At 60.6% G+C, this 11,305-nt stretch overlaps 1 protein-coding gene across 1 annotated transcript; it reads left to right on the top strand.

The window, feature by feature from the left end:
* Positions 1–6,021: 6,021 nt before the first annotated feature.
* CHLRE_30g758247v5 (uncharacterized protein) lies at positions 6,022–10,857 on the top strand. The gene is made up of 7 exons (XM_043073005.1): positions 6,022–6,138; positions 6,458–6,497; positions 6,694–6,760; positions 6,986–7,040; positions 7,604–8,426; positions 9,041–9,817; positions 10,130–10,857. The coding sequence occupies exons 1-5, from the start codon at positions 6,085–6,087 to the stop codon at positions 7,688–7,690; spliced, it is 303 nt and encodes a 100-aa protein (XP_042914072.1). The 5' UTR covers positions 6,022–6,084; the 3' UTR covers positions 7,691–8,426; positions 9,041–9,817; positions 10,130–10,857.
* Positions 10,858–11,305: the final 448 nt, after the last annotated feature.

Raw genomic sequence — 11,305 nt, 5'->3', positions numbered from 1 at the left:
ACAGGAGTCCGCTAGGGCTTCGGTATTGCCTTCGTTCGGAGCTTGTCGGTTGTGGTTCTGTGAGCAAACTCGCATTTTCATAGAGCTGGGAATTAGCTGTATAATACTGGAGGCCAAGAGGCTCGGCTCGACCCCTTTCTGGGACGTCGTTGGCGAGCGGCTCTGAGGCAACTGGTATGTGCTTGGAGCTTACAAGCTCCTCAAAAGACGGGTGTTTTGCAGCAGTTGGGCTTTGCGAAGGTCTCTTTGGCGACATGCCGAAAGGTTCGGCGCCAGCACGCTTGCCAGCTGTGTAGCACGTCGTGTGCAGTATACTGGTATCAAATATGCCTTTCTGAGAGCAGCGATCCGACAAGAGCGTCGCGTTCGCGGGGTTCGAGTGTACTGTGAACATCGAGTGCGCAAAGCTGAAGTTCTCCCTCCACACGCTACCGTGTGCGTGGTTAATTCCATGTGTCGCAATGGAGCCATCAGTGTGGCTTAGGGCTGGCAGCTGTGCGCCAGTTGCCCGGTTGGTGCAAACATGCGAACATCCCCCTTTCGCAGAGCTCTCGGTGCAGGTCGTGAGACCTCTTGCAGACCACTTTTGGATTGGCATGGTACGGTCATGGTTGCCCAATAGCACGAAAGCGCTGGAATGCCGGGGCGGTCCCCGGTCAAACCAGCGGTCGGCCGCGGCAGAGCCAGACTCGTTCCCAGCCGTGGTCGCGTTGGTTGTCAGCATGCAGAGTGCAAAGCATATCAGAACGCAGATACCTGCGGACTTTCGCTCCACCTTTCGCCGAGCAACCATTTTCCACATATTTCCTAGCGACGAGCTTGCGAGGTTGGTAAGAGGTGTATTTGTATGCATTCTAGTTGGCCGACTGTGCATAAGTTTACTCTTGAGGTTAAGGTTATGCAACAACGGATTACGCCCCGAATACTGTGCGGGCACCTGCCCCCCCAAATGGATGCTGCGCAACAATATCCCCGAGGCCGACCGAAAAAAGGATGAGGCCTGACATCCTGTTCATCCCATCCCTACCACGCTCCGACGTGGGGGCTAGTGGGCCCCGCGGCCTTACAACCGCCGGCCGACGGCAACACAAAGTCTACCTGATAGAAGTTGGTTACACATCGGACCTCCACCACAGCGAAAAGTGTGACCAGAAACAAGCCCAGCACACTCGCCTAGCCGACGCCCTGCGGGATGCAGGCTGGGACGTAGTATATAAAAAGGAGCAGATTGTTACGCTGGGCCACGGCGGCACTGTATCAAACACCTTGGAACCCCTCCTTCGGTCGCTGGGTGCCACCACCACATCAGCAAAATCCTGCTGCTCGCGCATACACATGCACAGTGTCATCAGCCTGCGCACCACATCCCTTCTCTACTACCGCCTTGAGCGCGAAATGGGGATTGTGAACTCACGCCAAGTCAGCCCCACTGGCGGCGCCACGGCTGCTGGCCCCAGCTCCCGCGATCCCGGCTAACTTTCCACCTTTTGACACGGTGGGGTGAGCAAAACTCACTCCTCCTTAAGAAACGCGGCCTCCTTCGTGAACCGCGTACATATTATTATTATTAACTGCCGGATTGCGGGTGTCAGCTTAGCGGACTACACGGTGCGGGACGTGCGGCGGGCCATCACCGCGGCTAACCCGGCCGCACCTCCGGCTCCGGCCCGCCCCGCAGCCATGCCGTGCCCGGCGCCAACACAGCAGGCGGGGGATTCGGGGCCCCAGCCGGCGGCACAGTCGCGGCTGGCGGAGCGGGAGGCGGAGTGGCAGCGTGCAGCGGCGCAGCTGACCACCACGGCGGCGCAGCATTTCCACAATAACCCGGTGGCTCTGGACCCCTGGCTTCACCGCACCTCTGCGGCAGCCGGGCTGCAGAACACGCCGGCGAGAGAACTGCAGTCGTATGCGTCCCCGTCCCAGCAGTCGGGTGAGGGGCCGCGGCGGTCCGCGCGGCTGCAGGAGCAGGCGGCGGGAGGGGCGGGACCTAGCACTGGGCCTGCCACGGCGGCGGCGGCAGCAGCGGCGGCGGTGGAGGGCGACCCTCGCATGCCGCCCCCGGATGCGTCCCTTCTGCGGGGTACGTGGCGGAGGCTGTGGGACAGTCACGCCAGTCGGGGGGCAAAGGTGCTGGTGTATCGGCTGCAACATGCTTACCTGCCTTGCGGGCTGTACAGGGCGGGCAAGGGAATTCGGCCACGGGTGACCACGGGGTGCGGGGGGTTGGGGGCGCACTGTCCTCACCCCGCCTGCGGGCCACCTGGCCCGCGGGCGTGGGCCAGCCTGACGCACATCTTCCTGGAGTGTCCAGCTTATGCGCAGGCGAGGACGTGGCTGCAGCAGCTGTGGGCCTGCGTTGCGCCCCAGGCAGCGGCGCCGCCAGTGACGGACGTGGGCTTCATGCTGGGGGACCGCATGGGTATGTGGGCCTCAGGCCCGCGGGGGGCGGGCGCGCTGCTGTGGACCACTTTGCGGGCCACCTTCTTGTACGCCGTCTGGTGTGCGTACTGGTCCCGCGAGCCTGCTAAGCAGACGTCGGAGCATGTGGTTCGGGAGGTGGTCAGCGAGCTGCGCAGGGTGATGCAGCTGCGTTTCACTGCCGCCACGCTAACCCCTGAAACCCTGTCGGCTCTGCCCACTCAGCTTCTCACCGCACAGCTCAAGGCGGCTAAGCTGGAGCACTTTGTTGCCATCTGGTCGGCGGGTGGTGCGCTTTGTGAAGTGGAGGAGGTTCAGGGTGGGTCACCGAAGTTGAACTTGCGGCTGACGCTTGCATCACCTGTGCAGGCCCCCTAGGTTTCCTTTTGGGCGGCGTTTCTTTCCAGGCGCTGGCGTGGCGTATTATCGTCATCAGCTTATCTGGCGCCCATGTGTTTTAGCTCTGGCTGGCGTCGCAGCGCCTGGGCGGCTGTGGGCCTTCCTGCTCAGCGCGTCTTGCAGCGGGCTGGGGCCCCGAATCCCCCGCCTGCTGTGTTGGCGCCGGGCACGGCATGGCTGCGGGGCGGGCCGGAGCCGGAGGTGCGGCCGGGTTAGCCGCGGTGATGGCCCGCCGCACGTCCCGCACCGTGTAGTCCGCTAAGCTGACACCCGCAATCCGGCAGTTAATAATAATAATATGTACGCGGTTCACGAAGGAGGCCGCGTTTCTTAAGGAGGAGTGAGTTTTGCTCACCCCACCGTGTCAAAAGGTGGAAAGTTAGCCGGGATCGCGGGGGCTGGGGCCAGCAGCCGTGGCGCCGCCAGTGGGGCCGACTTGGCGTGAGTTCACAATCCCCATTTCGCGCTCAAGGCGGTAGTAGAGAAGGGATGTGGTGCGCAGGCTGATGACACTGTGCATGTGTATGCGCGAGCAGCAGGATTTTGCTGATGTGGTGGTGGCACCCAGCGACCGAAGGAGGGGTTCCAAGGTGTTTGATACAGTGCCGCCGTGGCCCAGCGTAACAATCTGCTCCTTTTTATATACTACGTCCCAGCCTGCATCCCGCAGGGCGTCGGCTAGGCGAGTGTGCTGGGCTTGTTTCTGGTCACACTTTTCGCTGTGGTGGAGGTCCGATGTGTAACCAACTTCTATCAGGTAGACTTTGTGTTGCCGTCGGCCGGCGGTTGTAAGGCCGCGGGGCCCACTAGCCCCCACGTCGGAGCGTGGTAGGGATGGGATGAACAGGATGTCAGGCCTCATCCTTTTTCGGTCGGCCTCGGGGATATTGTTGCGCAGCATCCATTTGGGGGGGCAGGTGCCCGCACAGTATTCGGGGCGTGCATCTGCACTGCTTGCGTCCATCAACATGTACCCGCCACCATTGGCGCCATGGTGCAGGCATTCCACGATCATGCGGACGGCGGCATTGTGTTTGGCGATGCGGGCCCCAACAAGTTGGGGGTGCGCACAGTGGCCGGCAAGGTGGCCTGCGTTGCCCCGTTCGGGGGGGGATCCAGCGCGCTGGTGAATCGGGGCGCAGAGTGCACAAGTGTCACTTGCACGTAGTTTGAACAGCGCAAGCCGGGCGGGGCAGATGAGGCCTCCCTGTCTGGCGTTCTGGATGAAGCGTCGGAGGCTGTGCCCAGCGCCGGGGTGCGTCATGTAGGCGGTGCTGGCCCTAGTGTCCAGGTGTGGGGCGGACTCCGCCCACTTGGTCGTGTAGAGTGTGTGTTTGGAATGACGGCCATGGGAGGAAGGGTCTAGTGTTTTCAGGAGGCCCCGATTGAGGTCCGAGATGTAGTGCACGGTGGTAGAGCCATCTTCCCGCGTCCGGGTCGTTGCTGGCCACCAGTGTGTGGCGTGGGGGTTATTGTCAGCGAGCTCCGAGACGTCAGCCGGTTTAGTGCTTGTAGCTACGTCTGCTGCACCTTTATCGGCTTCTTCATTACCGTGCAGACCCGTGTGAGAAATGACTTTAAGGAAAACGGTGTGTGCGTCCCTCTTCGCTCGTGCATGGAGCAAATCGGCGATCGAACTCAGAAGTGCCTTATGTTTGCTCAGATGTAAGCGGCGTGGTTCGTTAATAGCCCGTTTAATTAGATACAAGCTTGCAGCTGAGTCACTGGCAATGGTTAGCGTTTTCTTCGCGAACATACTAGTTTCACCTCCGAATTCTTCCAGGGCTGCACGAATTGCAGCGAGCTCGGCGCGTGTAATAGTGTTAGTGCAGCCAAATCCATTTGGGTTTACGTAGACAACACGGTCTTTATGCCAAGCACAAGCCCCAGCCACTTGTAGTTCTCTACCGTTTTCAGTAGTTATCTTGGATACCGAGCCATCGGTCCATACAATTTCCTCGGGGTTGTGGGCCAGCGGCAGTGTACGTTGGAATTGTGTCCGATTCAACCTCGGTGTCGCTGGAGCTTCGTCAGGCGTGACCATAGTAGCAATGTTCTGGTGAGTTGCGAGGTACTTGGCATGTTTGGAGATGTGACGTGGGATGTGGGGACACGACGTGTTTAACGTACCTGACCCGAGGTGGGTGTCAGCGACGGTTGCGGGCGCGTGGGGACCGGCTACCAGTGAGGAGCGAAGGCCTTTCCAGCTCTGCGTGAAGGCGTTTAGCCCAGCTGTGTTGCCAACGGCAACCAGTATGGCTCCGCGTTGCTTCTGCAGGGGCACGTCAGTGCCGAGTCCAGGCTCCATCCCAGCTGTGCCTGGGGAGTCAAGTTCTCCGTTCGTCCAGGTGGCGAGTCGGCGGCAGAGCGGGTGGGTTAGCCACTGTGTGTGTGGGTAAGTTGCGCACTTTGGGAGGACTAGAATGGTCAGTGTGGGTTCCGGGGAGTTGTTGACTGTCTCGGCACTGGCGAGGGCCCATACGAGGGCCTGTCGTGAGGCATCGGGGTTTGCAGGAGGGTGTGCATAGTGGAGCCCTGTCCATGCAGTGCTGTAGGCATCGTGTTGGGCGCCGAACACCACATCAGCGGCTTCCCGGCTCCAGTATTCATCGGCATCGGTCGTGTGGTTCAGGGGCGAGGCAAACATTTCCTTGACCCTCCCCCTGCCGGTGTTTCGCAGGCTGCGCACAACGGCTCGGACGGTTGCCGAGGGGAGGGACGTCTGGTGCTGTGGTGCCGTCTTATGATCAGTTTGCCCCGGGTCGCGCCGATATCTGTGCAGCAGGGCAGCCACCGCCTCCTCGAAGGCCTTGGTCCGGTTGTTGTTGGTCCGGTTGAAGCTTTCCCAGAGCGTTTGAAGGCGTGCGTAGGTGAGCATGCCAAGCCAGCGTCCGCTGGGTTCATAGACATGGGCCTCTCGGGGGAGGGCCCGGCCTGCTGTGGGGGTAGTGATGGCGTAGCTGCCTGGGGGGGAAACGTCGTGGTAGGGATCGCTGGGGACGGTAGAGATGATGGTTGCTGCGCGGGTCACCCGTGCACGCGCTGCTTGATCATCCGGGTCGTCATCGTGTCGGCCCTGACGTTGCCGCATTGTCAGGTTGCGATCCTTTGGAGGCCGTGTGGGGCGGGCGGGTGCATCAGGTCCCGCAGCAAGTCGATTGGTGTATTCTGAGATCAGCTCCTCCCACTCCAGGTCATGCTTAAGGTCACGCTCACGCTCATTGCTGTTTGCCCACGTAACTTGGCGCAGGAGACGAGTCGACCTCGATGAAAAGAGGGCCGCACGTGGGGCATGTGTTGTCTCGGGTGGCCCGGGCGCAGGTGCGGTGGGCGGCGCGTATGCGGGTAGGATGCCGGCGGGTTGAGCCGCTGTTGCTGTGTCTGCGGCTGTCGTGCCGGCCCCGTCCGGGTGGGGCTGCGTCGCGCGTGGGCGAGCCTGCAGTGGGTGCTTGTAGCAGCGCACGTCTGTGACCGTGGCGTAGCCCATGCGTGAGAAGGCGGTGACTAGGCCAGGTGGGATAACAGATGGCTTCCATTGGACCGCAAAGTATGGCTCGCGGGTGTTGGTTGTGTCCTCGCCCGCTTTGCGTTTGCGTGCAATTTCCTTATCTGTGACAGTTTGTTGGTTTGTGCGGTACAGGATGGCCGCCAGCTCCTGGCCATCATTATCCAGGTCGTAGGTAAGCTGCGCATCTCCGTTGGTGCAGTCATCAGTAGGAGGGTGGACCAGGTCCTTGACTACACGTTCCCGGGCTAGTTTCCAGAGTGTTTGCTTGCCCCGCCGGTGAGACAGCCTGAGTGGTGAGGCTTGCTGCCTATCGTCCGCTTCCATCAGGTCGTGCTGACTATCGTCCACTTCCATTTGGTCGTGCTCAGGTGCTGCGGCGTCGACATCCATTGGGTCCTCAGCGGCGGCCGCGGCTGGCTGCCCTTGGTGGAGAAGGTAGGTTTGCACGGCGCCAGTAGACGGCGTGGTCGCATTCGCAGTGAGCAGAGTGGTTATTGTGGGGGCCAGGGGCCGTTGCGTGCGGGTAACCGGGGTTCGGTTGTTGAATGAAGGGGGGTCCCTTGGGTGGGGCTTGCAGAGGTGGTTGTGCCTGCTCATGTCTTTTGCCAGGGCCGTGAACACTGAACGTGCCGTTTCGTACCCACGTGTGCCAACGGCCAGGCTTTCGTCTCCATTTGTGAGGCGCATAGCCGTGCTGATTGCGGCTTTATCACCGGTGAGCAGGTCGTCGGGTGTTGTGCGCGTGTTTTCTGCAATGCGGGCCTTTTGGGCGGCGTGCTTCGTGATGCGGCGGGAGTGGGCAGTTGGGTGTGTGGGAGTGCGCATGACGGGCGTCTTCCGTGGCCGTGTCCGCAGGTTGGCTTCGGGTTGGGTGACGGGAGCTGCGGTATCCGCGGCTGGGGCAGGAGTTGGGGCCATCTGCCCCAAGGCAGTTGGCGTGTATTGCAAGGGCGGGTTGTGATAGAGTGGGCTGGCTTCTTCGATGTCCATTTGGGTTGTTGTGTTTGGGGCTGGGGTGAGGGGCTGTGGGGCGGGGCCTCCCGTCATGAGTGCGGTGAGGGGTGGTGCCATGCCTGGGGGTCGAGGGTCGTTCCGTGCGGAGAGGGCCTGGAGTTCTTCCAGGGGTGGGATCACACGCTGGGTAGGCGGAAGCGGGTTCGGGCTCCCGTGTTTTTCCGGTGGTATTTGGTCTCCGTCCAATCCCGCCGTGGCAACCAGGGCCAGACTCAGCCTGTTGAGCGCAACCTTGTGTTTGTGGCGGACCCTGCTTGCCCCCAGGAGTTTCTCGAGCTCCCGGGTGCTAATCAGATGGCGGCTCGTATTGCGGTCGACCAAGTGGCTGAATTCGAGCTGGAGTTCCGCTAGCGGGAGCACGTGTTCGACAGGGAGGGGTGCTGCCGCACGCGCTGCAGCTGCGGCGTCCAAAGCCTCGACAATTGACCAGGTAGGGGTGGCATACGGTGTGCCGTTGTAAAAGAGCTGTATACCATGCTCACGAGCGAGGGTCATCTGTTGCAGAGTTGTGAAGAAGCGCCCTCTGTCTGCAGGTAGGTGGTGTGCGAGGCTCGTACCCGCCAGGCTATGCTGCCGTGGCAGGAGGGCACGGGTAACCACGCCCAGTCGGCCTGTGTCATTTAGAGCAAGGACAAGCGCGCGGTTGGCCACACGCGCGTACTGGGGTAAGAGTGAGCCCAGTCCTAGGCCATATTCTTCGATTGGGAGAAGGGTGGTACGGGTAGGGAAGCTGCGTGGCAGCCCGTAGCACCGTTTTGCGTAACCGGCCAGTGCAGCGTCAAAGTTTGCGATGTCCTGTTTCGTGTATGGCATCGCAGCGAATGCATAGGCGATTGAGGTGTGGACGCATTGCTGCAGCATGCGTAGGCGTTGTGCCGGCGTGGCCAGTGACGTGGCTATGGCCGTGCCCTTTTCTTTCACAGTTTCCGTGACGCGGGAGACTTGCGCCTTCCAGTCTAGTGAGAAGGTGAGTTGCACCCCCAGGTATTTGTAGGGTTTTGTGGGCGGGTAGTACGGTACAGTGGTGTTACCAATTCGTAGCTTGTTAGTCAGTTCACGGTGCATCGCATTCAGCGTGGCTTGGCCGGTGGGTCCGTCGAGGGTCGGGGTGGACCGGGACTTGTTGTGCCAGATGGCGGTAGCTGCGCACTTGGTGTGATTGACTCGCAGGCTTGCCCAGTCTGCATAGTCCGAGATTTTGTCACATTGGATCTGCAGGTCTTCCAGCGTTGTGGTCAGGGCCGCCAAGTCGTCAGCGTACGCGGCGGCGCTGCAGTGGTACCGTGCATTGTCTTCCGGGCTGAGGCATCCATAGCGGTAGCCCCGCCCACCTGCGTGGAGCCACCGCACAAGCGGTTCCATGAACAAGATAAACAGTACAGGAGACAGGGTGTCGCCTTGCACCGTGCCACGTTCTATTGGGATGGCGGATGTGCATCCATGTTCAGTACGAATGCGGGTGGTGGCGTGCGCGTATAGGTTGCGGACTGCGCGTATCAGGTCGTCGGGCAGGCCCAGATCGAACATAATCTGGAGTAGCCTGTCCTGATCGATTGTGTTAAACGCAGAGCTGTAGTCAACATATACTGCGTATACGTCTTTCCCATACAGGGCAGCGTCCTCCAATACATGCACAAGGTTCAGTATCTGCCGTTCCGTGTTGCAATAGGCCCGGAAGCCCTCCTGTGATTCGCTGAACAGCTGGAGTGGGCCTGCCAGTTCGCCGATGCCCAGGGTGAGCATAGAGGTGTACAGTTTATAGCAAGTGTTGGCTAGAGCAATGGGCCTCTTGTTCTTGATGTCGAGAGCGTCCCCAGGTTTTGGGAGCAGGACCGTGTCCGAAGTGGCCCAGGACTCCGGGATTGTGGACTTGACGTACATGATCTTCAGTGTGTTGTGTAGGGCTCGCTTCATGCCGTGAGGCAAGATGCGGAGCAGCTCGTTCGGAATGCCGTCTGGGCCCGTGGCTTTGTTACGAGAGAGGTGGGCGATACAGTGGTCAAAGTTGGCGGGGTCTGCCATGCTAGAAAGCATGGAGTGTGCTTCCGGGTGCCTGTTACGCTCAAGCGTGAAGGCATCCGTAGCGTTAGGTAGTTCGAACGGGTACCCACGCGTTGCGCCGGGTGACAGGCGGTATTCACCTGTGCGGGGCCCTCGTGGGGGGGCTGACAGTTTGCGGAAGTGGCCATCCAGGGCGGTTAGAATGCTGGGAGGGTCGGTTACCACCTCGCCTGTTTCAGGATTGCGGACCGCGGGGAGGCCCCGTTCGGTTGCTTCTTTCTGAAAGATGCGTTTGTGCCCTTGCGCAGGCCTGGTGGCGAGCGTGTGCTGGAGGGCAGCGGCAGCAGCTTCACGCTGCGCTTTGGCTCGGTCCGCCACCAACTGGCGGTGTTGGGCTTGGCAGTCCTTTATCTGACCTCGTATGGTGGCAGCCTCTCCTTCCGTTGTTGTGTCTGGCGCTGCACCGCCGGCTGTCAGGTTAGTGAGGGTTTGCTTGAGTTCCACCTCCTTGTCCCACAGTGGTTTAAGATGTCGGGCAGCTGACCGGGAAAGATGGTGTTTCCCAGTGTGTGGCGGTTTTAGTGTGCACTCTTCAAGTAGGCAGGTGAGGCCGTCTTCGAGAGCCTTGCCTAACCGCTCAGCTAGCTGGTTCACGTCAGTTTGTTGTACAATTCTGTTGTGCGCCAAGTCCCAGTGCATTGTATTTGCCGGGTAGGTGGTTGGGTTTTTAGTGTGCTGTTTCAGAGCATTGTCAATCACCTGCACCGCGCCCTTGCTGGCATTGTGCAGGTCTGCCGTGGCCTCGACCATTATGTCCTCCAAGTGGGCGGCAGCGGCGGCCAGCTGCTTCTTGGTGATTGGAAGCGTCACACGGGACCAGCGTGGGCTGTCTTCAGATGTTGTTGCTGGTGGCGCTGCGGGCTGCGGTGCTTCCCATAGGTGCAGCGCGTCAGCAGGCAGTTTTACGTGTACAGGTTTATGGTCGAAGTTGCCCGCGACTGTACTTAGATGCTCGTGTGGGCTGGGGCACGCGGTGAGCGTTGTCGTGCACATGAGTATGTCATCTATGCGGCTGCGGTGCGTTGAGACACCATGTTGCGTTTGTTCATAGGACCATTCGGCCGCTGTGGTCGTGGTGCCTCGTGCGGGTAATAAACGCGAGTGCGTAGTGCTGGTGTTTCTTTTTCTGGCGCGCGGTGGTGGTGGTTCTTGCGGTTAGGCTGTGGTGTAGGTTGGTGCTTGGGTTAGGTCTGGCGGTGTTTTGGTGCAACCCCTCCCGGGGGGCGGGGGGGCCAGCCTCCTGCTCTGTCTGCCGGGTCGGGGTGGGGTGGGGTGGGATGGTTGGGGGTGGTTGGTGGCGGTTTTCGAGGTGTTTGCTTTCTGTTTTCTTCTCTTTTCTTCTCTTCTTGCCCTGTCAGGGTTCTGGTCTCGGGGACCAGGCTGTTTTCAGGCAGCAGGGGGGCAGCGCGTCTGCCCCTGTTCAACCTTGTAAGGATGATTCCTCAAAAAAAAAAAGGAAGTCCCACAGCCGCCCAGGCGCTGTGACGCCAGCCAGAGCTAAAACACATGGGCGCCAGATAAGCTGATGACGATAAACGCCACGCCAGCGCCTGGAACGACACGCCGCCCAAAAGGAAACCTAGGGGGCCTGCACAGGTGATGCAAGCGTCAGCCGCAAGTTCAACTTCGGTGACCCACCCTGAACCTCCTCCACTTCACAAAGCGCGCCACCCGCCGTCCAGATGGCAACAAAGTGCTCCAGCTTAGCCGCCTTGAGCTGTGCGGTGAGAAGCTGAGTGGGCAGAGCCGACAGGGTTTCAGGGGTTAGCGTGGCGGCAGTGAAACGCAGCTGCATCACCCTGCGCAGCTCGCTGACCACCTCCCGAACCACATGCTCCGATGTCTGCTTAGCAGGCTCGCGGGACCAGTATGCACACCAGACGGCGTACAAGAAGGTGGCCCGCA

The sequence above is a fragment of the Chlamydomonas reinhardtii genome (genome assembly GCF_000002595.2).
Source record: "Chlamydomonas reinhardtii strain CC-503 cw92 mt+ unplaced genomic scaffold scaffold_30, whole genome shotgun sequence".
NCBI classification, from domain to species: domain Eukaryota; kingdom Viridiplantae; phylum Chlorophyta; class Chlorophyceae; order Chlamydomonadales; family Chlamydomonadaceae; genus Chlamydomonas; species Chlamydomonas reinhardtii.
This window is presented reverse-complemented; position numbering and strand designations above follow the sequence as displayed.